The sequence below is a fragment of the Perognathus longimembris genome, chromosome 28, assembly GCF_023159225.1.
Source record: "Perognathus longimembris pacificus isolate PPM17 chromosome 28, ASM2315922v1, whole genome shotgun sequence".
NCBI classification, from domain to species: domain Eukaryota; kingdom Metazoa; phylum Chordata; class Mammalia; order Rodentia; family Heteromyidae; genus Perognathus; species Perognathus longimembris.
In genome coordinates, this window is record NC_063188.1 from 107,947,062 (window position 1) to 107,972,206 (window position 25,145).

Sequence of the window (25,145 nt, forward strand, 5' to 3'; positions counted from 1 at the left end):
TAGCCTGTCCAATTGCAAGAGTGGGTGCATCAGCCCCCCACCCCCACCCCGAGAGCCCCAAAGCGTAGCCGCAGGCCTCCAGCCACTGTGACGTGCACCGGGGGCGCATCTGGGGTGCTTAGCACTAGAGTCCAAAGAAAGTTGTCAGTGCGCGGGGAGCGGGGCGGGCGCGCAGGCACCCTCCTTCCCAGCCCTCCGGCCCGGCCCGGGGCCGCCCGCGAGGAGGAGCCTGTCCCGAGCCCCACTGCCGGACTGCGGCGGCTCCGGCCGGGCTGGGAAGGGGGAGTGGCGCGGGCCGTCGGCAGCTGGGAACCAGAGGAACAGGAACGCCTGACCTTCCTCCTCCTCTTCCTTAGTCTTGCCCCGCTTGGGACACCAGGGAACGGTGGAGGCGGCTGCAGGCGGGGCCGGGCCCCCCTTTCCCTCCAAGGCTGGTGATGGTTCTCCAGCTTCTGCCCCCATAGAGACACGGGGAGCGCGCTGGGGTGGCGTGTGAACCAAGCCCCGCCTGGCCGCTCTTCCCCCCTGGAGCAGCCTTCCTCTCCCAGCCCCAGCCTCGGGCGATCCAGAAGGGAGCGGGAAGAAGGTGGCCTTCGGGCAGAGCCCCGCAGAGATGTCGGCGCAGAGCCTGCTCCACAGTGTCTTCTCCTGCTCGTCGCCGGCCTCCGGGGGCCCGGCCTCCGCCAAGGGATCCTCCAAGAGGAAGCTGCGCCAGACTCGCAGCCTGGACCCAGCCCTGATCGGCGGCTCTGGGGGCGACCCGGGCACCGAGGGCATCCTGCGAGGGGCCACCTCCACCCGCCCCTATGCCCCACAACTCCTAGCCGAGAGCCTCGCTTCCCGCTCAGCGACTGCTCCCCGGACTCTGTGTTCCAGGACCACCCGGCTCCCCCCCAGACCTCTTTGCTCGTCCTTCTCCACTCCGAGCACCCCGCAAGAGAAGTCGCCATCCGGCAGCTTCCACTTTGACTATGAGATTGCCATGGGTCGTGGAGCGCTCAAGAAGGGCATGGCTTGGGACCTGCCTTCGGTCCTGGCCGGCCAGAGCGGCGGCCGCAGCTCCGGGAGCATCCTCTGGTCGGCGGCCGGAGGCCCCAACGGTATTTTCACTTCTCCCAGGAGGTGGCTCCAGCAGAGGAAGTTCCAGCCTGCACCCAACAGTCGAGGGCACCCCTATGTCGTGTGCAAGTCTGAGGTAGGGACCTGTGCTTGGTGGCCCGAAGGTCCCAGGCAGTTCCAGGTGGTCGTTAATTCCATCATCCGCAACTCACTGAGGTGTTGCCAGTGTGTAACTTTCTATTTAGACTGGACAAATGGTGCGTGGAAATGGAGTGACCTAGTGGTCACTCGTGTGTGTGTGTGTGTGTGTGTGTGTGTGTTCTGTAGGGCTTGGCTTCAGTTAGGAGCAGTCAATACAACTAGAAGAAGAGAATGTTTCTGTTTCTTGGTGGAAAAAGTATGAATTTAGGACCATTATTTGAAAGGATGTTTGTGTGTGGGGGGGGGGGTGTGTTTGGGTGGCAGAATGGAGAAACAACTAAAACACTCTACTTTTTTAAAACTTCTTTTCCTTAAAGGTATAATCTCAGAAATCGATGGTATAGAATACATTCTGTGCTTAAGGGTATGAAATATCATGAAAATATGCTCAAATTCCACTAAGCACAATTAGTAGCTAGTGAAAGAGACTTGAATCAGGAATCAATAATAAATGAGGGTACTCACAGAGAGCTATTTGATACCCTTAAAATGTTTGCTTTCTGGTTAAAAAATGGAGAATAGAGCTATTGGGAAACTGTGGTTGAAGGGTACTTGGAACGCAGCATGATTTTAGAGAATAAATAGTAGTTGGTTTTAAAAATGACCAACTGCTATCCCTTCCAGTCCACAAGCTCTATAGATTTGCTTTGGATCTGTTTCCATAAGGGAAGGGAGATCCCAGTAGTTGTAATTAAATATTTTAGAGCACAGTTAGCATTACAGAAATGAAATGAAATACTATGTAATTGCTGGAGATTTAGGCTAAATAAAGGAAATATAACTAAGCAAAAACAGTTTGAAAATAGCATCCAAGAGCATACTCAGCTCAGTGGACCATGAGGTAATTGTTAGATTTCAACTTGAGTAGACCACCCTAGAAAAATCAGCATTATCTATCAGAAATAATAACATCACATATTTATCAAGGTTAGTGACTATGTTAAAGTAACTGAGGGGGCATAGAATAGCAAAATCCAGCTATCATTGCTAACTGTGCTGCCCATTCTGTGGATGTAGAGGGTCACTTGAAAGAAAACAATGAAACAAACAGTAGAAACCAGAAGACTTGGTGTTAGATGGAGGATCGAAAATTGATGTGTTAAACTCTTAGTCTCTAGTAAAAACTAGATTCCTAATGTTTCTGAAGCACTCATTATCACAATAATGTATACGAGTTGAGAGATAGAATATGAGAGTGAAAGCAAGAGGAATAGAGAGAGAAAGTGAGTGAGAGAGAGAGAACAACTTTTTGGATTTCAAAGCCAATGATATCCGTGTTTAAAGCCAATAGCATCCATAAGAGTAGTCCTGCTTGTTAAGAGTGTAACATACAGACATAGTTCATGACAAGTATGCCCAAAAGGCAGCTGAATGTAGATGATTCCGCTCATTGCAACTTAATTTCCTATCTATTAGTCTTATCAAGAATGGACAATTATTGAACTACTGCAAGCCTGGGTGGTTCCTGAGGGTTCCATACAACATTTGGGTAGATTACAGGGAGATCATCTGCCATGAAATTCACCTTTTTGCAATGATTAGAACTAAATACAGAGTCATCTAGCAAAGGAACATTGTTTTCTCATAAAAAAAAAAGTTTATGTGTGTGTGTGAGGAGAGAGGAGCGGAAATGGCTTTATTCTCAAAGCAGATATGGAGTGATTGGATGGAATCCTGGCATGTTGGCCCAAAGCTGGTTTTGTTTAGTAGAAGCCAAGATAGCCTAACATAACCTCTGAGTCTGGAATTTAATGGCCTGGATTACCTTTCAAAGGTTTAACACCCTGGAACTTTCTCGAAACCAAGAGAAGGCATCCTATTGGGTACTGTCTGTCCTTCTTACTTGCAATCAAGCTGTGTTGTTTGTCCTAAAGAAGAATCTTTACTAAGGATGTCAAAAGTTCATCAACTGCACTACCTTGTAAAAGTTGCTTAGAGGCCCTGGAATGGAGTTCTGATTCACACTGATTTGATTCTTCCACTTTTCCTTGTTGTTGTGGCTCAGGATTTCTCAGCCATTGTGTTACTGACATCTGGAACTGACTGTTTCTTTGATGTGCATCTATCATGGTGATTGCAGGCTGGTGAGCAGCAGGCCTGGCCTCTTCCCACTAGATGCCAGCAGCACTCTTCTCTACTATTGCAACAATGAAAACGCTCTCTAGATGCTACTGAATATCCTCAGGTGGAAAGCACCTGACTTGAGTACCACTGCAATAACGAAGCTGAAGCCAAATGCAGCACCCCGTGCTGGCCATCTAGCACTTGTCCACAGAATGGATGTCAGGATGGCTTAAAGTGACTTTTGGTGTCCGTACTATGGGGATCCCTCTGGAGTGATCTTTGCAGACTCCATGTATGTCTCATGGCTTATTTTCTATTTCTCTTCCTCTGAATCCATACAAATGCCGGAAAAAATGGCTTTCAGGTTTAGTAATTGATGGAGCACATCCATTTCTACTTGGTCCTTTCAGCAGATCCTCTGCCTTTAAATTGTTCATACAATAGCTCCCACTCCCATGACTTTCATAAATGCCAGAACTCTATTACTGGTGCTCATTCAATGCTCATAAGTGGCCATTTTATGGCCTATCTTGGAAGGTATTAGACAAAGGTAAATATGACTCTATTCATATTTCCTATTTATTTCAAGATTGCGTTAACAAATTTTATTTGTGGAGGTATGGGTAGAATTTCCATTGAGTAGACAAAAGGAAAAAAAGGACACATGGCATAAATGGTAGATTCCCAACTTGTGTTCTTAACGGCCAAATTCTCCCTGTGTCTAATTACAGATAATGGAATACAATCTGTCACTTCAATCCTGAGATCTTCTCAATTCCTCTACACCAGAGCTTGGTTTATGCCAATAGCTGACTTGGGGTTTGCCAGATTCTCTAATCCAAAATTAAAGCACTTTCGGGCTGGGAATATGGCCTAGTGGCAAGAGTGCTTGCCTCCTACACATGAAGCTCTTGGTTCGATTCCCCAGCACCACATATATGGAAAACGGCCAGAAGGGGCGCTGTGGCTCAGGTGGCAGAGTGCTAGCCTTGAGCGGGAAGAAGCCAGGGACAGTGCTCAGGCCCTGAGTCCACGGCCCAGGACTGGCCAAAAAAACAAAAAACAAAAAACAAAACAAAAATACAACAACAAAATTAAAGCACTTTCTACATGTCCATGACTTCTACACATTTTAAGATACGTCACTGAAACAGAAGCTTCTGGTTTCTGAAGCTTTTCAAGAAACGTTTTTTTCTTGAGTAGACGCATTCCTCTAGGTACAAAGAATGCAGAATATGAGGGCAGCTCCCTGTCTAGTGAGGCGACAGCCAGTAGGAATGACTGGAGGGATCATCACCATGAGGAACCAAAGTGGAACAAGGGATGACTCAATGTCCTTCCTGAAGGGTGTGTATGTGTCTTCGGAATCTTCATTGTTTAGAGAACATTTGAACTTGGATCTTTAAAATTGACTGCCATTTTCGAGGAAAACACAAACAAGATGTGTTGTTGTTGTTTTAGGGCCTCAAACATACTAGGCACATGTTCTGTCTCTTAAGCCATGCCTGTAGTGCTTTGATTTGTATTTTGTGTTTTTTTTACCTTTGTAATTAGCATGAATTAGTTTTATAAGAGGGCTACATTTTGATATGTCCATGTATGAATACACAATGTATGTTGATCTGGTAAGCCCCCTCCGTCAGTGTCCTTCCTCTCAAATCCTCCCTTTCGCCAAACCAACTCAGCAAGATTCATTGTTCTGTTTTCATACATGAGCCTACTGTCCATGGGCCATATTCATCTTCCTTCACCACCTCCTTTTGCCCTCACCCCTTCCAGCCATATCCAGAGTCTATAAAGGACCTGTTTTACATTCCCATCATGCATTTTTTTACTGTATACTAATTACTCAAAAGGATTTAACCATGGCATTTCACAAATGAACATGCAGGACTTTCGTCAGATTGAATCCCCTCACTTTCACTCTATTTTTCAATAGTTTTCAGTGAGTTTACTTTTGATAGCTTTATTCACAAGTGTGATGTATTTCAGTATTGTTCACTCTAGCATCATCATTCCTCCCCTTCTCTAATCATCCCCTCTCACAATTACCAACATATTCATAGATATATAATGTCTATAAGTATGTGTGTGTGGTATTGTATATGCTTATAAACATTTAACTTTTATGCTTAGCATCTCATATAAGTTGAAATATTTCACTTTTGTCCTTCTGAATCTGGCTTACCTTGCTAAACATCATAATTTCCAGTTCCATTCATTTCACCACAAAAGATATAACTTCAGTATGACATTCTTTGCAGTTGAATACTCAATTGTGTACCTATACAACATTTTCTTGGTCTATTCATAAGTTTTAGAGCATCTAGGCTGTTTTCATAGCTTGGCTATTATAAATAATACTGCAAAAAATAGGGATGTGCAAGTGCCTCTATTGTATCCTGACATATATTCTTTCCAATACATACTCCAGTGGCATTGCTTGATTGTAGAGCAGATTTATTTTGAGTTTCTTGAGGAACTTCCATAGCGATTTCTATAGTGGTTGCACTGGTATAGGTTCCCATCAACAATGTATGGGGGTGGAAAGGTTTTGTTATTTTCTATTGTAAAGGTGATGTACAAAGGGGTTAGAGTTACATAAGTAAGGTAATGAGGACATTTCTTTTCGAACAGTGTTACCCCTCCCTCGTTTTCTCCTGCTTTCCCTCCCCCTCAGCTTCCCCGCTCAAGTTGTAAAGTTCATTTCTAGTGTCTAGTGAGTATAGTGTTGCAGTGATTCACTGCTGTCCCACTGTTTCTCTGATTCCCCTTCCCTTCCCCATATCAGATAAACTTATATACAGGGCAAAGTGTACCAAAATATAAAACAGTGACCATAGGGAATGAATTAAAGGAAAAAATGGAAAGAAAAAAGAAATAACTGCAAATAGTATCCTCAAAAAAAACCTCTCTTGTTTCCATATCTTGAAGTTCATTATGATCAGCATCATTTAATATGGTCATATGTGCATAGCTATTGAGCTACTGTGATCCTCTGCTAAGATTATCCTAGGCAGTTACTAATTATTATAAGTGAGGGAAGCCATGGAGCCTATGGTTCTTTGGGTCTATTTTTGTGCACTGTGACCAGCATTTGTACTTTCAATGATGAACATTCTGATTTGAGTAAAATGATATCTAATGTTTTGATTTGCATTTCCTTTATGGCTTGGGGTAGGGAGCATTTCTTCATTTATTTATTGGCAATTTGTTTGCCTTCTTTTGAGACTTGCCTGTTAAGTTCATTTATACACTTACTGGGTTGTTGAATCTTTGAGAATTTAGGTTTTTGAGCTTCTCGTATTTTGTTTACAAGACAGGATCTCACTAACATTTTCAGGCTAACTTCAAACTCACAATCCTCCCAACTCCACCTCTCAATTAGCTGGGATTATGTATATCTGCCATAATAGCTTGTTTAAAGCCATTTCTTGATGAGAAAGGGGAGTGAACATTGCAAAAGCACAGGGGTATGTTAGTAAAACCAGTTTCCAACAAGAAAAATGACAGGGGCTTCAATGCAATGGTGTTTACAGTGGGAGATCAGAGCACCTGCAGTTTAATATATATGTAACAACCACAGGGATTTCCATTGAGTAATCTGAGATTTCCATGTAGTAGCATGATAAGGCCAGAAATAAGGCATATGGGAGCAGTCATTATGAATATGAATAAGAATGAGAGAGGAGCTAAAGGATATTCCCTATGTTCCAAGGAGCTCCGTCTACAATCTGTGGAGTGATAAAATGATAAAATGTGTTCTTATTTTGATGGGATTTATAAGGGATTGAACTTGTGTCTTTGTGCTTGTCAGGCAGATATCTGAGCATGCCTTTAGCCCTATAGGGTATTTTTCAGAGTGACTATTTTAGTATGCCTGTATCTCACTCTTGGTTGTATGACTATGTTTAGCAGATGGTACAGTGTTTATTATGAAGGGTCTTGCTGTACTTTTCGGGAGTTCAGGCTCTGTCATGTGCAGCAATGACTCTCAACCTCAAGGTGACTTTATCCACAGAGGATATTTCACAGTGTCTGAACACATGTTTGGATATCATAACTGGTACTGGTGTTGTATTGGTTTCCTAGTACTGCTTTAACAAATAACTATAAACTTAGGGACTTAGAGCAATACAAATCTATTATCTTTCAGTTCTGGAGAGCAGATGTCCCAATGGATCTTACTAAGCTAAATTCAAGGCTCTGTTCTTCTAAATGTTCTCCTATCAGTTTTCTTTCCCTTTCCAGTAACCCCTATCCTTCAAAGCAAGCAATATTGTATCTATGATCTTTCTTTCCTGGTCATTTCTCCCTCTGACTCTCTTTAGGGCTCTCAGTTACTTTTGGTTCACCTGGATAATCCAGAATTATCTCATCATTTTTTGTGCTGGTCCTGAGACTTGAATTCTGGATCTTGGAGATGTCTCTGAACTTTTTTGCTCAAGGCTACTGCTCTACTACTGAGTCACAACTTCAATTCTGGCCTTTTGCTAGTTAATCAGAGATATGAATCTCATGGACTTTCATTCCTGGGCTGGCTTTGAACTTCGATCTTCAGATATCAGCCTCTTGAGTAGTTAGGATTACAGGCGTGAACTATCAGTGCCTGGATAATCTATTTTAAGGCCAGCTGATAAGCCACTTTTCATGTCATGTGAAGTCTCTTTGTCGACTGTCACCATAATGTACTTGCAGGTTCCATGGATTAGGTGTAAAGATGTTTGGTGGGATGTTATTTTGCTTAGTATAGGGGGATTGCTGCTGGCAATTAATAATTCTGCTAGGGATGTTACTAAACGCCTCATAATGTTCAAGGTAGTCTGAGGAGTAAGTGAGTCTTGCCGAGGCATTCAGGGCTGAGAAGCTCTGTGAAAGAGAATGGGGAACTTGGTGATTTTTCAGGCCTGAGGTGTTCCATGCTCAAATATCTGTTACAGAGGTACCACTGTAGTGCCTGAAGGAGTATGGCTTAGTAGCATGAAACAAATGGAGGACAGATAATCAGAGGAGATGGACATGGGGAATTCATGCCAGGCATGCTAGAAACAAGTGGGAATTATTATACTCTAAAGATGTGAAAATAACCAGGTTTATCCCTGATCAAAAATCATCCATGGGTATCAGTATTAGGAACAAAATTTAAATAGGTTAGGTAGTCTGTTCAGTATGTTTTACAACATAATCCTAGCCCACTTCCTCTCTTTCTCATGGAAACTTTGGTCTGGGGAACCAAACTGGGCACTCAGCTAGATTATCATTAAATATTTGTCAGGTGTCAGTTCTGCACTGGACCCTGAGATGTAGATGGAACAGACAGGTTTGGCTTTCTAAGGTATTCAAGGCCTATAAGCAGTAATTCCAAACTGATAATTACATTTATTTAACATGATGAAGGATTATGACAGGAGCACTATGGTAAACAGAATGAAGCATGTAAAAGACATTCACATCCCAATCCCTCAAACTGGCAAATGCTCCACCTTACATAGCAAAAGGGACTTTGCAGATGTAAAGTTATTGTGGATTGTCTAGTTGGGATCAGTGCAATCACAGAGGCCCTTGTAAGAAGAAAGAAGCACATCCATTATAAAAGGAGAGAGAAGGGAAAGAGAAACATGAAAAAGAGAGCGGAAACAGGATAAGAAGTCAGAGAGAATGGAGAGGGAGCAACATTGAAGATGATGCACAGCTTTGAAGACAGAGGAACAAGGAAAATGGCAGCTTTCAGACACTGGAAAAGGCAAGAAGCAGACTCTTTCCTAGAGCCCAAACAAGGAATACAACTCTATAGATATCTCGATCCTAAACTAGTTAGCTTCAGAACTCTAGAACTATAAGAGAACATGTTTTGTATTGCTATTTGTGATAATTTGTCACAGCAGTAACATCAAATAGACCTAAAGTCTAAGAAGGTCTGAGGCATTGCAACTGAAACCAGTAGATGAGGAAGCACTTTTTCAAATACAAAGAAGGACAGCCCTCCGGACAGAAGGAAACATAGGGTGCCTGAAGAACTTAGAGAAATCTACCTAGAGTTGCCTGTGGGATAAAAAGATGGTAAAAATACAGGTTGGCTAAGCTTTGAGCTCCCTGGTATGGGTTTCTTTTTTTTTTATCATTTATCATACAAAGCTCTATCTTGGGATTATTTTCTCTCCTTTCCATTTTATTTTTGGTGACTTGATCCCATATCCATCCAAGGGAGAGCTGGTCTCTACTTGATAACACATTCAGATGTTATAATAAAATAAATCAATATCAACTCTGGTACATGTCAGGATACATTCAAGATTTGCATTTATAATAAAATCTTCATAGTGAGATTCTGATGCTTCTCATCTGTCATTCACATAATAGAAAACATGTTTTATAGTAGAAATGAGTTAAGGACTGAGGGGATCTGCTTGCTGATGGTGGGTCTTTTTGATGCTAGAAAAATACCTTTGGAGAAGTGACATGTTCCAGAGTTTACTGTATCTTCCCTGAGCCACTGCTTACATAAAGAAAGTGAGACTATGATTACAACTCTGTCACAAAATGGCAAAAGTTTTTGACTATAAAGTGAAAAAAGTGAAATGAATTATTGTGTTAGCTGGTAAAGAGATTTTCATTAGCCATTATGAAAATGTGAATTAAACATTTAATGAGATATCACTTAGGTAGCTAGAAATTCAAAGCAACAGCAAGTATTCACAAGGATACACAGAAATTAGAATTCTTCTATACCATTGGTAGAAATGCAAAATAGAGCACAAATTTTAAAAGGTAGTTTGGCAATGTCTCTAAATGTTAAGCAGAACTACCTTATGATCCAGCAGTTCAACCTCTGTATATATCCTCTAAATAAATGAAAATATCATGCACCAAAATATGTGTATGAATGATACATCAGCATTGTTCATAGTATCTCAAATGAGACAGTGAAGAGGAGAAGTAATAAGTGAGTGATGAGATGATTATGGATGAGTTTCTCTTTTAGGGTAATGAAAATGTTTTGAAACTCGATATAGACAATAGTGGTACAACCTTGCGACTATACCAACAATCACTGGATTGGACCCTTTAAAAGGTAGACTAGGTTGGGTGCTGGTGGCTCACCACTGTAATCACTGCTATTCAGAAGACAGACCTGGAAGATATCTGTTCAAAACCAGCCCAGACAGAAATGGCTGTGAAACCTCATCTCCATTCAACCATCAAAAAGCTGGGCTGGAGGTGTAATTCAAGTAACAGCATGCTAAATGAGCAAACATGCCAAAGGAGTGTGGGGCCCTGGGTTCAACACAAAATAATAAATAAATGAAAGGTTGAATTTTTTTTTTCGGCCAGTCCTGGGGCTTGGACTCAGGGCCTGAGCACTGTCCCTGGCTTCTTTTTGCTCAAGGCTAGCACTCTGCCACTTGAGCCACAGCGCCACTTCTGGCCGTTTTCTGTATATGTGGTGCTGGGGAATCGAACCCAGGGCCTCATGTATACGAGGCAAGCCCTCTTGCCACTAGGCCATATCCCCAGCCCTGAAAGGTTGAATTTTGTGGGCTGTAAATTTTGATCTCAATCAAAGAAAAAGGATGATGTTTCTTTATTTATGTAGAAAATATACCAAAATACCTTTGCTATGTCATGTTTTTAATAAACAAGCAAAAATACAGAAAGGCAGTTTCTTAGTTCACCCGGTCAAGTTCATATGCTTTCTTTGAAGACACAATAAGCAAGGTATTTACAACTCTGGAAGATTCAAAGGAGAAGTCAGCAGTTAGGCTGGGATTTTCTAACATTGGTTACCATGGAAATTGTATGCCCTGATTATTAACTTTGGAAGCAAGCATAGAGATGCTATTAAAATGTGAATGTTTTTAAAGAAAAGGCAGAAACTTTGAAAACAACTTACAATCCTGAAATTTCTCTCACTAGAGCCATTAAGCAGTACAAGATTTTCAGAAGCAATTAGAATGAAGAGGCATTTGAGAAACCTCTAATCAAGTGAGATGTTGATGGATCCGAAGAGACAATGCTGAGGCTCAGGAGTCAACCATGTCTTTGGAGAGACCAAGTGAATTGAGTTGTGTGGCCTCGTGGAATAGATAGTGTGTTTTCATTCCTATGCATGTTTTCCACTCATGGAAGTGGGTGAATTAATGCCAAATACCAGTGTTGAAGCATGAATAACCAAGCATTGGATCAACTTTCAGCTTCATCTTTCAATGATACAACTATACTCTGATACCCAGCTGTAGATGGAGAAGGAGAAAACTTAGGTCACAAAAGCTGTGTCACCTTGGGCTTTATTATAACAAGATAAGGGAAATCCTGGACTGGAATACTAGGCTATTGGCTTTTGAGAAAAGTATAATCCTTCACAAATTGAAAAAATTTTCATTAGAATTCAAATGATGATTTGTTTACTTAATTCAGTCAGATGGTAGTTGGTGAGTGATGGTATTAATAATAAATGAAATAACATTTCTTGCCATTTGCTATTAGAATATTTCTGTGAGGTCATAATGTCAGATTTGATGCTATGGATTAAGACATAAAGACTCTGATTAAGATCTCCCCAGCCTTACTTGAAGAGAAATGAAGTGAGTGGATTAAACTAGGCACTGAACTAGGCCTGGATTAAAATCCAAGATTTTCTATGGGATGTTGAGTATATTACTAAGTTTCTTTGTGCCATAAATTCCTCATCTATCAAATGGCATTAATGAATGTGCTTAACTCAGAAAGTCTTCATGAGAATCCCATGGCATGATTAAAGTCCTAGGACATTAAAAAATATTAAATGAAGGCAGGTGCCTGTGGCTCATGCCTGAAATCCTGGCTACTCAGGAGGCTGAGATCTGAGGACTGCTGTTCAAAGCAAGCTCAGGCAGGAAATTCCGTGAGACTCTTATGTCCAATTAACCACGAGAAAACTAGAAGTGGCGCTGTGGCTCAAGTGGAAGAGTTCTAGCCCTGAGCTGAAGAGCTGAGGGACAGTGCCCAGGCCCAGAATTCAAGCCCCATGACTGACAAAAAAATACTAAAAGACATAAAACAAGACACGTTTAAATAAGATTCCATTGAAGATGTATCCAGTCACACATAAGGAAGCAATAAAAGTAGGAATTGAATTGATGGATTCATTTGGTCAAAAATGTTTACTATTCACCCATAGCATGTGCCAGGAACATTGGTATTTCCATCATAGCATGTGAAGAAGGCATATGCAGTCAATGAATGAATGAATAGACGCAGCTCTATTGGCAAAAAACAGAAGGCAACTTGAAATTCATTTTGCCAATTGTTAAGCAAGGTATACTTTTCATGATCAGCATTGGAGCAACAGAAAGCTGTCACCCCAGGCGTTTGGCTTAGTTATTTGGAACACAGGAATTTGCCAGACTTGCATTGTGGATTTGGTGTAACTCAAGACATGCCAACAGGCCAAGGGGTAAATTTTATACCAACACAAAGTAATTTCATTGTATTAGACACTTTGTTTGAAGAATACTTAGAATGTCAGAAACTGGATACTGTTCAGTCCAGCTCTAGTTCTGTGGTTGGTAATGACAGTGTGCACCTCATGTCAAGGCTGGTGTATTCTCATTTCCTTATGCTACTATTATCACATGAAGCTAAGCTGACTGTTCTTCGTGGCTCATGTCAGCATTACTAAATTGAGACAATACCATTCACATTCAAATATTTCTCTTGCTCAAAATCTGTAACTCCTATGAGAATTTTGATAATGAATGATTTTAGTATTCTATGAACAAATAGAGCATTGGAAAGGAAAAGTCTTTAAAAATTCTCTGTCTGCCAGGTGCCAGTAGCTCATGCCTATAATCCTAGTTACTCAGGAGGCTGAGATCATTGTTTGAAGCCAGGTAGGGAAGGAAAGTCTCTGAGACTCTTATCTCCAATTAACCACCAAAAAATCTACAAGTGGTGCTGTAGTTTAAGTGGTAGAGTATCAGCTTTAAGGGGAAAGAATGCTAAGGAACAATGTCCAGACCCTGAGTTCTAACCCCAATACTCACTCTCTCTCCCTCTCCCTCTCTTCCCCTCTCCACCCCCCCCCCCCGGCCGAGTTCCAATTTCAGGCTTCTATGTAATACTTAAAATCTACGATACTCCAAGTCTATACTCAGACACCCACACCCCAAATAGATCTGTAATTCTCCCTTTAGATTATAATGACATAGAAAAAATCTTCCGGGACTTAACAGTCTTCCTAGAATTGTATTTTTCTCATACACTGAAAGTTTACTGTGCAAGATGAGTGAAGGATTATGTATACAGTCAAGGATTTAGGTTCATGTTCAGATTTAAGTTAGCTAGTAGTGACAAATCTGTGTTCCAAGTGTAGAAATAAAGCAAAATTGTTCATTTCTCTTTGATATATCATTCGGGGTTTTTGGTCCTCCCCAAAGGCAGCAATGTAGAAGCATCAGTGAGTCAGACAATTCTAGTTAGTCTTTTTTACACCCAGGAATACTCTTTTTTATAGAAACGATTTGAATGTTCCTGAATTATGTTAAATAAATATATGACAGGTATAATTTATGTAAATGTTCATTGAATTTAAAACTGTTCTAAAAGGTAATTTTCTAAGACGTTATTGAGTGAGGAAGTTGAGTGATCAAGAAGATAAACTTAGTACACATAGGTTCTTTCCAAAATAGTGAATACTGTTTATATGCAATATTTATTGCAAGTCAGAAAGGTTGATTTTCCCCCTTTTCTTTCAAAAGGCTTCTTGCATTGTTTTGGGCCTCCATTTATCAGTGCGCTTTCCCTGTCTATATGTATACAATATCTCTGTTGACCTCAAAATAACATCTTGTTTTAGAAATAAAAAATGAAAGTCTGATTATTGTTATAATAACGGGAGCAATGGGAACAAATTATTCTTGTGAAAATATTTTTTTAAACTTTGTTGAAAAAATAGAGATGACACAAAGCTTTCTGTCTTCCTTCAGTGCCCTCAAAGATAGGGCGGGAACACAACCAGCTGATTTAGGAGTTCATCCCAGGAGGAAGGAAGGAAGAAGAAGGGGGTGAAATGGGGAAGAATGAGATACCATGACGAAGCTATGTCCTAGATGTTCCAGATGTCAAGGGAGAACTCAACACATGTAGATCATCCTGACAGCCATGCTATAGTTTCCAGTGGGTCAGTCATATTCTACTATGCAACAAATCACCCCAAATTCAGTGGCATGATTTTAAGGGTCAAGAATTAGATCAAGACTCTGTGAGACACTTCTGCTTTACATGGCATCTTCTGGGCCCGTGTCTTTGATGGCCTTCTGTTGGTGTCTGGGGGCCCTGGAACGTTTACTGCACCATCATTTGTATGTCTGATGCCTGGGTCCTTGACAGAGGGACTAGCTCAGGCTCTCTCACTGCATAATCATCTCCTAATAATATTTGGTCAAAGAGAGTCTCCGGGCAGCCAATTCAAAAACAAAGGAAATAGGTTCTACCACTTGATGAGAGAAATGACAAAAATGTTCAGTCTTTTATCTATCACAAGCTAAAAGATAAGAATCTGGAACATGTCTCCAATTGTTTCCATTGGTTGAGCTTGCTTTCAAGGCTTTGACTACCTTGCACTAGTGGCACATGACTGAATCTGTACTAGAGATGGGTTTGCCTGAGCATCTACTGAGTTTCACAGCACAGTGGCAGCTGGACGAAAAGAAAATAGAATAGGTTCATGAAGAGCAGCATTTAGTATTAGTCACTCAAAGTATTCACTAACCAAATGCACAACTAATGAACGAAATGATCATAGACCTTAGAGATTACTATGCTTGAGATCAACTCTCAATGTCATTGGAATCCAAGAGGGATGAATTTAGTTTCATTTACTTCAGCTTTTTTTAAGGGAAAATACCATAGTACTCAATTTGTAGAAGGTCATATATTCAGTTATAATATACATGGGACTCAGGGACTATGTGGGGTTGTATGGAGGTATCTATTGTTTATTACTTAATCTAATTCATGCTAAAATGTTGTCATAGGAAGATTTTTAAAATTCATTTTTCCAGAGGATAAAGGAAACAATACTATGACAAATGTAAATAATGCTTGTAAGGTACAATTTTGGTTTTTTAATTGCAGGGGAACTATGTAGTGTTGAAGAATTGTGATGCACTGAATTTTTCCTTTTACATTTAAGTTTTAAGACATAGGCTGTATTTCTAATTATACCAAAGAAAGGGGGGCTATTGGATTCCTGTCAAATGTGTATGTCCATAAATAAGTAGCAAAATAACCCTTTTTATTATTGGTGGAGCTAGGGCATTGAGGTAATTAGGATTATATGTCCAGTTGTGAAGTAGTTGATCTTTTCATTAAAGCTATTATATTGATTCATCTGGTCCCTTAGGAAATTTACACTTATTTTTAAATTGGCAGTAACTGTGGTTTAGATAGGCCAAATTTGACATAAGAATATTATTGTACAGAGTTGTTTGTTCTTAGGACTTGTCAGTTAAGTAAACTGATATTAACCAAACATAGGTCAATAAAGACAGTATCCAAACTGACATTCTAAGGTTTCAAGGCAAGGAGCAATAAATGAGATTTAGTTTTTGCCATAGTTAATTGATAAAGATAATGTGTATTAGCTACTGAAGCAGCTGATACCAATCATATGTACTCATTAATTTATGCATTCATCTATCAAACAATTTAGCATGCAAGGGTTAAACTCTGGCAACAGCCCAATAATATTGACAATAAGTAATATTCCTCAAATGCTTGCCTTGAATTAGTCACCCTGCTAAATGTTTTAACAGGAAAAGGCTCATTAGCTCCTCATGATAATCCAAAGAAGTCCAATGCCAGTAAATTGCAAAGATGTGATTTACCCAGAAAAGTAAATACACATGAGCCAGTTTGCAAGGTTTTCAGAGTGCAGAGATATGTGATAACCACAATAATAGCTGACAACTATTGAGCCATTACATGAGCCAGACTCTCTTAGAAGCACTTAGACATAGAAAATCTAGTAATTGGCTGAGGGTTACAGAGTTAGCAAAGGATAGAGACAGGAGATCAATCCAGTAAGCCTGGTTTTAGAACTCTTACTTGTAACCCCCACCCTATATAGGTTACATTCAGTACTTTACCATGTGGGCTAAAATGGTGGTTTGTAGAAGCAGGTATAAGAAAGAGAGAACATATCTAAATCTGCCTGGAAAAGACAGAAGAGATGATATTTCAGGTTCATTTGAAAGCAATGAGTAATAATTAATCTAGGGAAGAAGGAGAGGTGAAAGACAAATGGAAGCCCAGAATGAACAAAGGCATATATGCATTAGTAAACTGGGCACAGCACCGTTACTAAAAGTTGATACAATCAGAAGGTGAGTTGTGCATCCTGAAATTGTTTTGCACGAAATAACCTGTTGAGCAGCTAACCATCAAGACTAATGAGCAGAACAAACAACTCCATCCAATACTTTTTAAAGTGTTTCAAAAAAATGTAGATTGAGGAGCAAAGCTCCTTCATTTCAGGTCTCTTCCTGTTAATAGCTTATAAAATTAGGGTACATTTAGGGAAATCAAGCCAGCAGCCTCAGGAACTGCAAGATGCAGGACTTACTTAAATTTTGCTAGTCCTAAGGTTTGTAACAATCTTTGTGTCTTCCCCAAGATCCAGTCCTGATTACCACATGTGAGGTAGCTGTCATGGCCTCTTAGCCTCTTGCAATTGGCCTTTACCTTCTATGACCGTGTCACTTGTGACACGTACTAGTCAGGTATTTTGTAGAGCGTCTCTTAATTTTCTTCTGGTTTATTTCCCATGACTAGAGGGGAAGGACAGGGAGAATGCCTGAAACCTCATTGCAGCACCAAATGTCACTATATGTATTCGTGATTGGGTGTTTCTAGTGGTTCAGCTTTTCATTTTCAATTAGCCACATTATCTTGACCCATCCTCCTGACAGCATGGTCATATGCTTGCTGGAATGATGCAATAGTGGAGACCAAGACTGTGGCTAAAGACATAAAGAAAGAAATTTTGTAACAGTGACCTCAGCTGACTTGACTAGCCCTTAGCTATGATTTTTCCCTCTGTAATTTAGATTTGTCCACCCTCTCCCCTCCAACACCCCTGCTACATGAAAAGCTCTCTTCTAGGTCATTGCTTTGTCTGTCTTAACTCCTATTCCATGACTCCAAAAGCTTGTATTTGGATGTTGGATTTGTTGATGCGTGAAACTGAACAAATACGAAATCACCATGCTCTTTGTCACTTTTCTGTCCGAGTAGTGAGAGAGCTAGGCTTTGAGTAGATATTCATTTACACCAGCAGCATTCCTCTGTGTTCCTTGGATGGTTATTTCTCTCTTGTTAACAGTGCTAGAATAAACACATAATTCTACCAAAATATTAGCAGTGTGTGCTGTTTTCTTTCACTTGCCAGGATTGTTTCATAATAAATACCACTGGAGAAAAAAATACCACTGGCCAACATCCTCAGCAGTTCCGTTAATATTGCTAGAGCATAAAGTAAGGACCAGGGAAGTAATTTTCAAAGAAAACTGAAACGGCTCTGCTTTCTAGCATATTCTTGGGACATGCTGATCTTGTTACCTACAAGGTTGATTTTAACTTAAAGGTTTCTTTTGGTTTGCAAAAGTTGATGTCATTACTTGGTATGATATTCACTAATTAAATATCTTTTAGAAGGTAAACCTAACTTAAGTTTTCTTTTTAAATGGAGAATACTAGAACAGATGTTCATAATGTACTTTCATGCTAGCTATGTATCAGATATTCATGTTTCTCCAAAATAATTTTAGTCCAATTGAAGAAACACATTTTCTCAGCAATTTTGTGCATTTGCCTTATATCATATATCTTAGTTTCCTTCAGCTATCACTTCTTTTAATTAATTAACTAATTAAATGTCTAATTCTGGGGGGGGGGTGAACTCAGTGTCTCACGCTGATGTTCATCTTGTTTGTTTACTGCTGTTACTCTCCCACTTGAGTTATAACTCCAGTCTGGCTTTTTGCTATTTAACTGGAGATGAGGGTCTCATCGACTTTTCTTCCTGTTATCAAAATGCAGTCCTCTAGATCTTTGAGTGAGGCATGAGGTACCAGTGCTCAACTTCAACTACCACATCTCTTTTAGGAGTACAAGTTATTTCTCTTCCCAGTTGAATCCTAGTATCATATTTCCATTTGCCTATAGAATGTTTCTACTTGTAGATTCTATCATCATTTTAAATGTTGAAAATAATTGATGATCATCCCCCCCAACTGAAGAAAAGTAAATCAATGAATAAACCTCAATCTGTTTTTTCTTTAATGTTTTCCTATTGTATTCTGTGATAATCCTTTTCAAAGCCTTGAAACTGGAAAATGATTTTGATTATTCTTCTGTTGTTATGTTCTATATTCAAATGGCCATTCCCTTCACGATTTGTCTTTCTTTCAATGTGATGCTCATATGCTTCTTCCTTGGACTCTCATTTCTCATGTTGAACTTTCTGAATGGCTTCCTTTCTGGTGATTTCTCTTCATTTTAATCCATTCTTTCTTCTAAGTTAAGTAGAATATCACCATTGAATTCATTATTGTGAAGTCCCTGTTACTATGAAGGCAGAATCTTGTCAGTTAAAAGAATATCCTCTTCTTCCTCATTAGGCCTACTTTGCTTCCACTCTTTCCCTGTTCCTCTTTCCAACTCCAAACTTCTTCCTTACATCAGAGATCACTACACAAGTCTCACAGTCGTCATCTTAGCTTTCAATAACAACAACAACAAAAAAAAAAAACAAAGAAATCACTCAAGTACATTTTTAAGTCAAATAAATGTGATTTGTCTAATTCCCAAGATAATGACTTAAGATAAAACTGTTCTCCAGGTAAATCATGATAGGATCTATGGAGCTGGGAAATTGGGAATTTCTGTAATATTGGAAACTACTTAATATTTGAGGATTATAGTTTATATTCTTTAGAAACTAAGTAGATCTACTTCTCCCAACTTTTGTGGATGAGGTATTTCAAGTATTGAATGGAACCCATATTCATGGCAGGGCTAGCTAAGAGTTTTGTTTTGGCTGACTATAATTCTATGGATATTTGACATATTTTATAGATGTGTGTCTGTACCAACCCTATCAGGAGATAAACAATTTCACCATCCTCCAAATTGTCTCTCAAATATTCTCTTTACATTCTTACTCTGACCTGCCTGCAAGTACTGGTTGGTCTGTTCTCTATCACTCTAGTTTTGTCTTTTCAAGACTGTCACAGAAATGAAACTATACTATATGTAACCTTTTGAGACTGGTTTCTGTCATTCAACATCAAGTATTTGAGATTCATTCACATTTATTGCATTATCAAGATGTTATTCCTTTTCCTTGTTGACTAGGGAATTTCATGATATAGATGTATGCAAGTTTGCTTATTCATTCACCTGCCAAAGTACACTTGAGCTGTTAAGAATGACTATAAGCAATGATTATAGGTTCCTGTGTGGACATGAGTTTTCATTTCTGTAGGGCAAATACTACGTGTGAGGTTGCCAGGTCTCATCCTGGGTAGATGTTTAACGTTGTGAGAAATGTCAAGCCAGTTTTAGCATGGCTGTACCCTTTTCATTCCCATTAGAAGTATCAGAAACCTGGATGCTGGTGGCTCACGCCTGTCATACTAGCTACTTAGAAGGCTGAGATCTGAGGTTCTTGGTTCAAAGCTAGCCCAGGTAGGAGAGTCTATGAGACTCGTATCTCTAATGAAACTTGGAAGTGGTGCTGTGGCTCAAAGTGGGATAGTGCCCAGGCCCTGAATTCAAGCCCCACAACAGACAAAAAAATATCAGAGTTCTTATGGCTTTACATTGTTTTTACCACGACATCATTTCAGTGGTTTCTATTTTTATCCATCCTAGGCTTGTACTTGTATCTCATCCTAGTTTTACTTCTCTCTAACAGATAATGATATTGAACATCTTTTCATGAGCGTATTTGCCATTCTTTTCTTTGATGAAGGGTCTGTTCAAGTCTTTGTCTATTTTTAATTATTGATACTTCATGGGACAAAACTCTTCCTAACTTGTAGGTAAGAGCACAGCAAAAGCACAGAATCATCCATTTTCTAGCAAGGGCTGAGGCAGAGGCCTCTAGCTTTGGGCGATAGTAGTGGCAGTAAAGTTGCTTTTTTATGAGAATGGCATCATATTCAGTGTGGTTGCAATGAAACTGAGGTTTTGGAAGCAATATAAATTATAGCATCTGGAGCTTGAAGAAGACTGAATTCAGTTTAATCACCAGCTCAGCTCCATAATGTGGTTTGGGAAATTATTCTGGGAAGCTAGGTTCTGAGCTTCTCCATGATGCTGTTAACTACCCAATATCCTCTAAGCTCCTGTTTTCATTACTTGGAGTCAGTTCCTAAGAACCTAGACTACAATATCAAATAATAAACCGTATCAGTTATCTGTGGCCACAGTGAGGTTGCATAACAAACAGATAACCACAGAACTCGGTTTCATGTAACAATGATTTTTTTGTACATGAATATGTAGATTGCAAGAGTACATTAGTTGATTTTACCAAATTGTGGCTGATTTCTACTGAGATTGTTTATGTATGTGCTGTTACCTAGTGTGTTGGCAGGGAATAATGTATCTTGATTTCTTGTAGTTCTTCCTTCCTTAGAAGCCTGATGTATGAAAGATGGTCAGAAAAGTTTAAGATGCTCCAAGCCTCTTCAAGCATAGGCTGAGACCTATATACTATCATTTCTGTGGTCTCTTGTTAGTCAAGCCACAAGGATAGTCCAAGTTCAAAGGATGGGGCATTAAGCTGAGCCTACAATGGAAAATGTGGCCACATTGCTAGGGAGTAATTCCATAACCAATCTCCTTCATACGTAAATGGTGAAATTTTGAAGTGGGTGTATATCAAAGGGAACCCAGAGAAATATACATCGCAATGTTAACATAGTATCTCTGGGTTAGTTTCAATCATCTGCCTTTTAGTGATTTGATTTTTTCCTCATGAAACAGGTATTACTAATGTAAGTTAAATAATAATTGGAAAAAATACCAGTTAGAAGCTTAGGAGAATAATTGATTATTTGTCCTGTGTAGAAGATATTAACATTTCTTCCCCAATAGCAAGAATTATATAGTATATAAATTAATCATTTAGAGGATTAATATCTCCAGATTGGGGGGGTTTGTAAAATTTTAAATACTGTGTTTTGAGATGGAAGACTGAATTTTTACCAAACCTTCTGTTTTACTCTCTCTTTCTCTGTCTCTCTGTCTCTGTCTCTGTCTCTGTCTGTCTGTCTCTCTCTCTGTCTGTCTGTCTGTCTGTCTCTCTCTCTCTCTCTCTTTCCATCTCACTAAGTTTGGAAGACTATAACTATGCAGTGGAAAGGAACTCTGTTGCATGGACTTCTGTGTTTGATGCTTGAGTAGACAGCTGGGTAGCTGACCCATGGAGTAGGCAATGGATACAGAGACTTTCTCACCAAATGTTTTTTGATGAACTTCAAAAACAAAAGTAAAGGCATGGTGATTGATGTAGGTTAGTGGTAAGTGGGTACATAGGAAGCAGTAGCAAAGGAAGGAAGGAAGGAAGGAAGGAAAGAAGGGAGGGAGGGAGGGAGGGAGGAAGGGAGGAAGGAAGGAAGGGAGGAAGGAAGGACAGAAAGAGAATATAAAAAGCAGACAATGCTAGAGAAGGGTTTATTTATTCAGTAGACTCAGTTACTGCCATTATACTCTTTACATGTAAAACACCATCATCACATTTAATTCACACATCTTACATTTTACCCACTTACAGGACATTTCCTTTAGCTCCAAAGAGAATCCTTGTTATCCCATTAAATAATCACACTTCATTTTGTGCTGCCCCTAGTTACTGGCAACTACAAGTCTACCTTCTTTCTGTTTTTATAGACCTGCCTATTCTCAGCATTCCATATAAATGGAAAAATACAATATGTTGTCTTTGTGTCTGGCTTCTTTCACTTAGCATATGGTTTTAAAGATTTATCCACATTGTAGAATATTTCAGTACTTCAATCCTCTTTATGGTAGAATGGTATTTCGTAACTTATCTGTTTATCAGTTATTTCTACTTTGGGTCTATTTTGGTTCATGCTGTGATGAATATTCCTGTACAAGTCTTTGTGTGCTAATATATTTTCAATTCCCTTGGGTACTGTAGTCCTCTCTCCCTTATTCTTGGATAATATATTCCAAGCTGGTAATACATTCCAGTGGATGCCTGAAATCTTGGACAGCACTGAACTTTATATATGCTTAGTTTTTCTTCTACATCCATGCCTATGATAAGATTTGACTTATAAATGAGGTATAGTAAAAGATTAACTAGAACCAGGGGAAGGGAAAGGGAATCACAGAAACAGCAGGTCAAAGTACAAACTAATACAACAATGATACTCACTTAACAATAGGTTGAATATCAACCTTACAACTTGGCAAGGAGGGGATGAGAAAGGGATAAGCAGGATAAAATAAAGAATGGGGTAACATTGCTTAAAAACAAATGTAATCATTACCTTGCTTATGTAACTGTAGCACCTCTACTCATCAACTTTTCAATAAAGGTAAAACATTTTTTAAAAAGAATAACTAATAACCAATTAGAATAGTTTAACACTATAATAATAGTAATAATAATAATAAAGTTCTATGCCCTTCAAAATGGATTATTGTACTCTAGTTCTTGCCACGTCCAGATATAATTTTTTACTTTTGTTAACGTGAAGTTGAGAATTTCTTTTCATTTTTCAGTGTTTCTCTTTAAGGAGCATTTTACAACCTCTTTCAAGCATATCACACTTTGCAGCATCACCACTACTGGTCTCTGGGATCATTATTAATAAAGTAAATACTTATTGAAGAACACGTGAACACAATACTAAGATGGCTATGCAGTGACTGGAGTGTGGGTAGCATGTGCAGTGTAGATACACTGGAGGAATGGATGACTCCTGCCTTGAGAGGGATGGAGCAGCACACGCAAGGTTGCCTCATACCACAGCAAATAAGAAGCCATTTCACATTCATTATTATTTTATTTTTGAATTTTCCACTCAATATTTTTGGACTTCAAAACCATGGATAGAAAAGTACAACTGTGTATGACTAGGAATGGAACTTGTGAATACTTTGCATAAAAATGTATTGTTTGAGCTTATTTGACAAATCTGATAGTTACTTTTTGGATAATATACTTTGTTTGAACCTAAAATTCATGCGAATTTAGGACATGGTATAAGTAAGCATCTCAGAAAAGTTCCCTCCAAGCAGTTCTAAGGTTGTTTTTGTTTTATGCCAGTATGGCTGGGTCTCTATTACTTGAGGCATGCCTATAGTCTGGGTTCTTATTAGTTAATTGGAGATGGAATCTTTTAGACTTTTATGTCTGGGATAGCTTGAATCCACTATCCTTCCCATCTCAACCTTCTTAATAGCTAGAATTACAGGAATGAGCCAATGGCACTCAGTTTCTACAAATGTTTATTAAGCAATAGCTCTAAATTTGGACTAGGTCCCCCAGCATCTGTAGGTGAATATTTTACAGTGACTGTGTGATTTCTGCTGCTTATTTTCAAGATGTCAATATAAATAAATAACTGGAGTCATATAGTTTTAAAATTTCAAACATATAGTTTAATACTTTATATTACATATATTTGGTATTCAATTATATTTGGTTGGTGAATTAGAAGAGATGAAATAGATATATGCTTGTGGTCTGACAATAAGTAAAAGAAAGGGTAAACTTATCAGCTGTCATTTGTCAGGTAGTGTAAAAAAAGATTTAAATTTTTTTTCAAAATTCCAATTTTCCATAGGATGCATATGATTAGCAAAGAAGATGAGAAAGCAAAGGATGTTGCCAACCCTGTTCCAGAATGATATGATTGATAATTACATGCAACTGAGAAAAAAGAACATGGGCAAGCTTAGCTTTTGCTCAAGAAGATTCTATGCTTTCTTCCTTGGGGGCTGTTAAGATTCTTCAGCATAAGCACGTTTGAATTCAGCGAATATTGCTTTTTTCCTTTATGGAATCTAGTCAGCATACAGTATGCCTATCTTGCTGAAATTCTTCAAAGATAATTGTGGAAATATTTGTAATATGTATATCAGTTTGTTCACATGATTTAAATACATACTTTTAGATTGTTTGAAGTGTTCTCTAAGTTTATTCAATGTGTATATGACCAAACTTATTGCATCCTCTGTTAATTTATGACATCACAGGTGACACACAGCTTTTTTTGTACTGGTACTGGGGCTTGAACTCAAGGCCTGGGTGCTGTCACTTTAGTTTTGTTACCTAAGACTGTTGATCTACCATTGGAGCCACAGCTTTACTTCTGGCTTTTCACTGGTTGACTGGAGATAAGAGAATCCTGGACTTTCCTGACTGGCTGGGTTCAAACTCGAATTCTCTCATCTCAAGCTCCTAAGTAGCAAGAATTACGGGCATGAGTCACCAGTGCCCAAAGGCACAACCTTCTTCAGGTTGAAATTGATGGGTTAGCATTTTGCAGTCAAACAGTTTTCCTGCTCCTTTAGACTTTGGGCTACTTGTCACAATTAATGGAATACCAATTCCTGGCTACTGGCTGTTTTCTCTAAAGGACAGGATAATTGTCTTTGGTAGACAATTTCAGACAGTCTTTCAGAACTTGCAAGTCCCTTCTTATATCTAAAAGGGAATAGATTTCATTCTCTTTGCTCTCTGTATTGTCTAGACACAACCTTGGCTCTGTTAATTTGATGGGCAGGAGAGAGTTGGT

At 39.2% G+C, this 25,145-nt stretch overlaps 1 protein-coding gene across 1 annotated transcript in view; it reads left to right on the forward strand.

Moving 5' to 3' along the window:
• Positions 1–329: 329 nt before the first annotated feature.
• The window catches only part of Arhgap6 (Rho GTPase activating protein 6), a 425,153-nt gene continuing 400,337 nt past the window's right edge, over positions 330–25,145 (forward strand). The window contains exon 1 of the mRNA XM_048335552.1: positions 330–1,195. Coding sequence (XP_048191509.1) covers positions 614–1,195 — 582 coding nt within the window. The 5' untranslated portion in view covers positions 330–613. The remainder of the gene's footprint in view (positions 1,196–25,145) is intronic.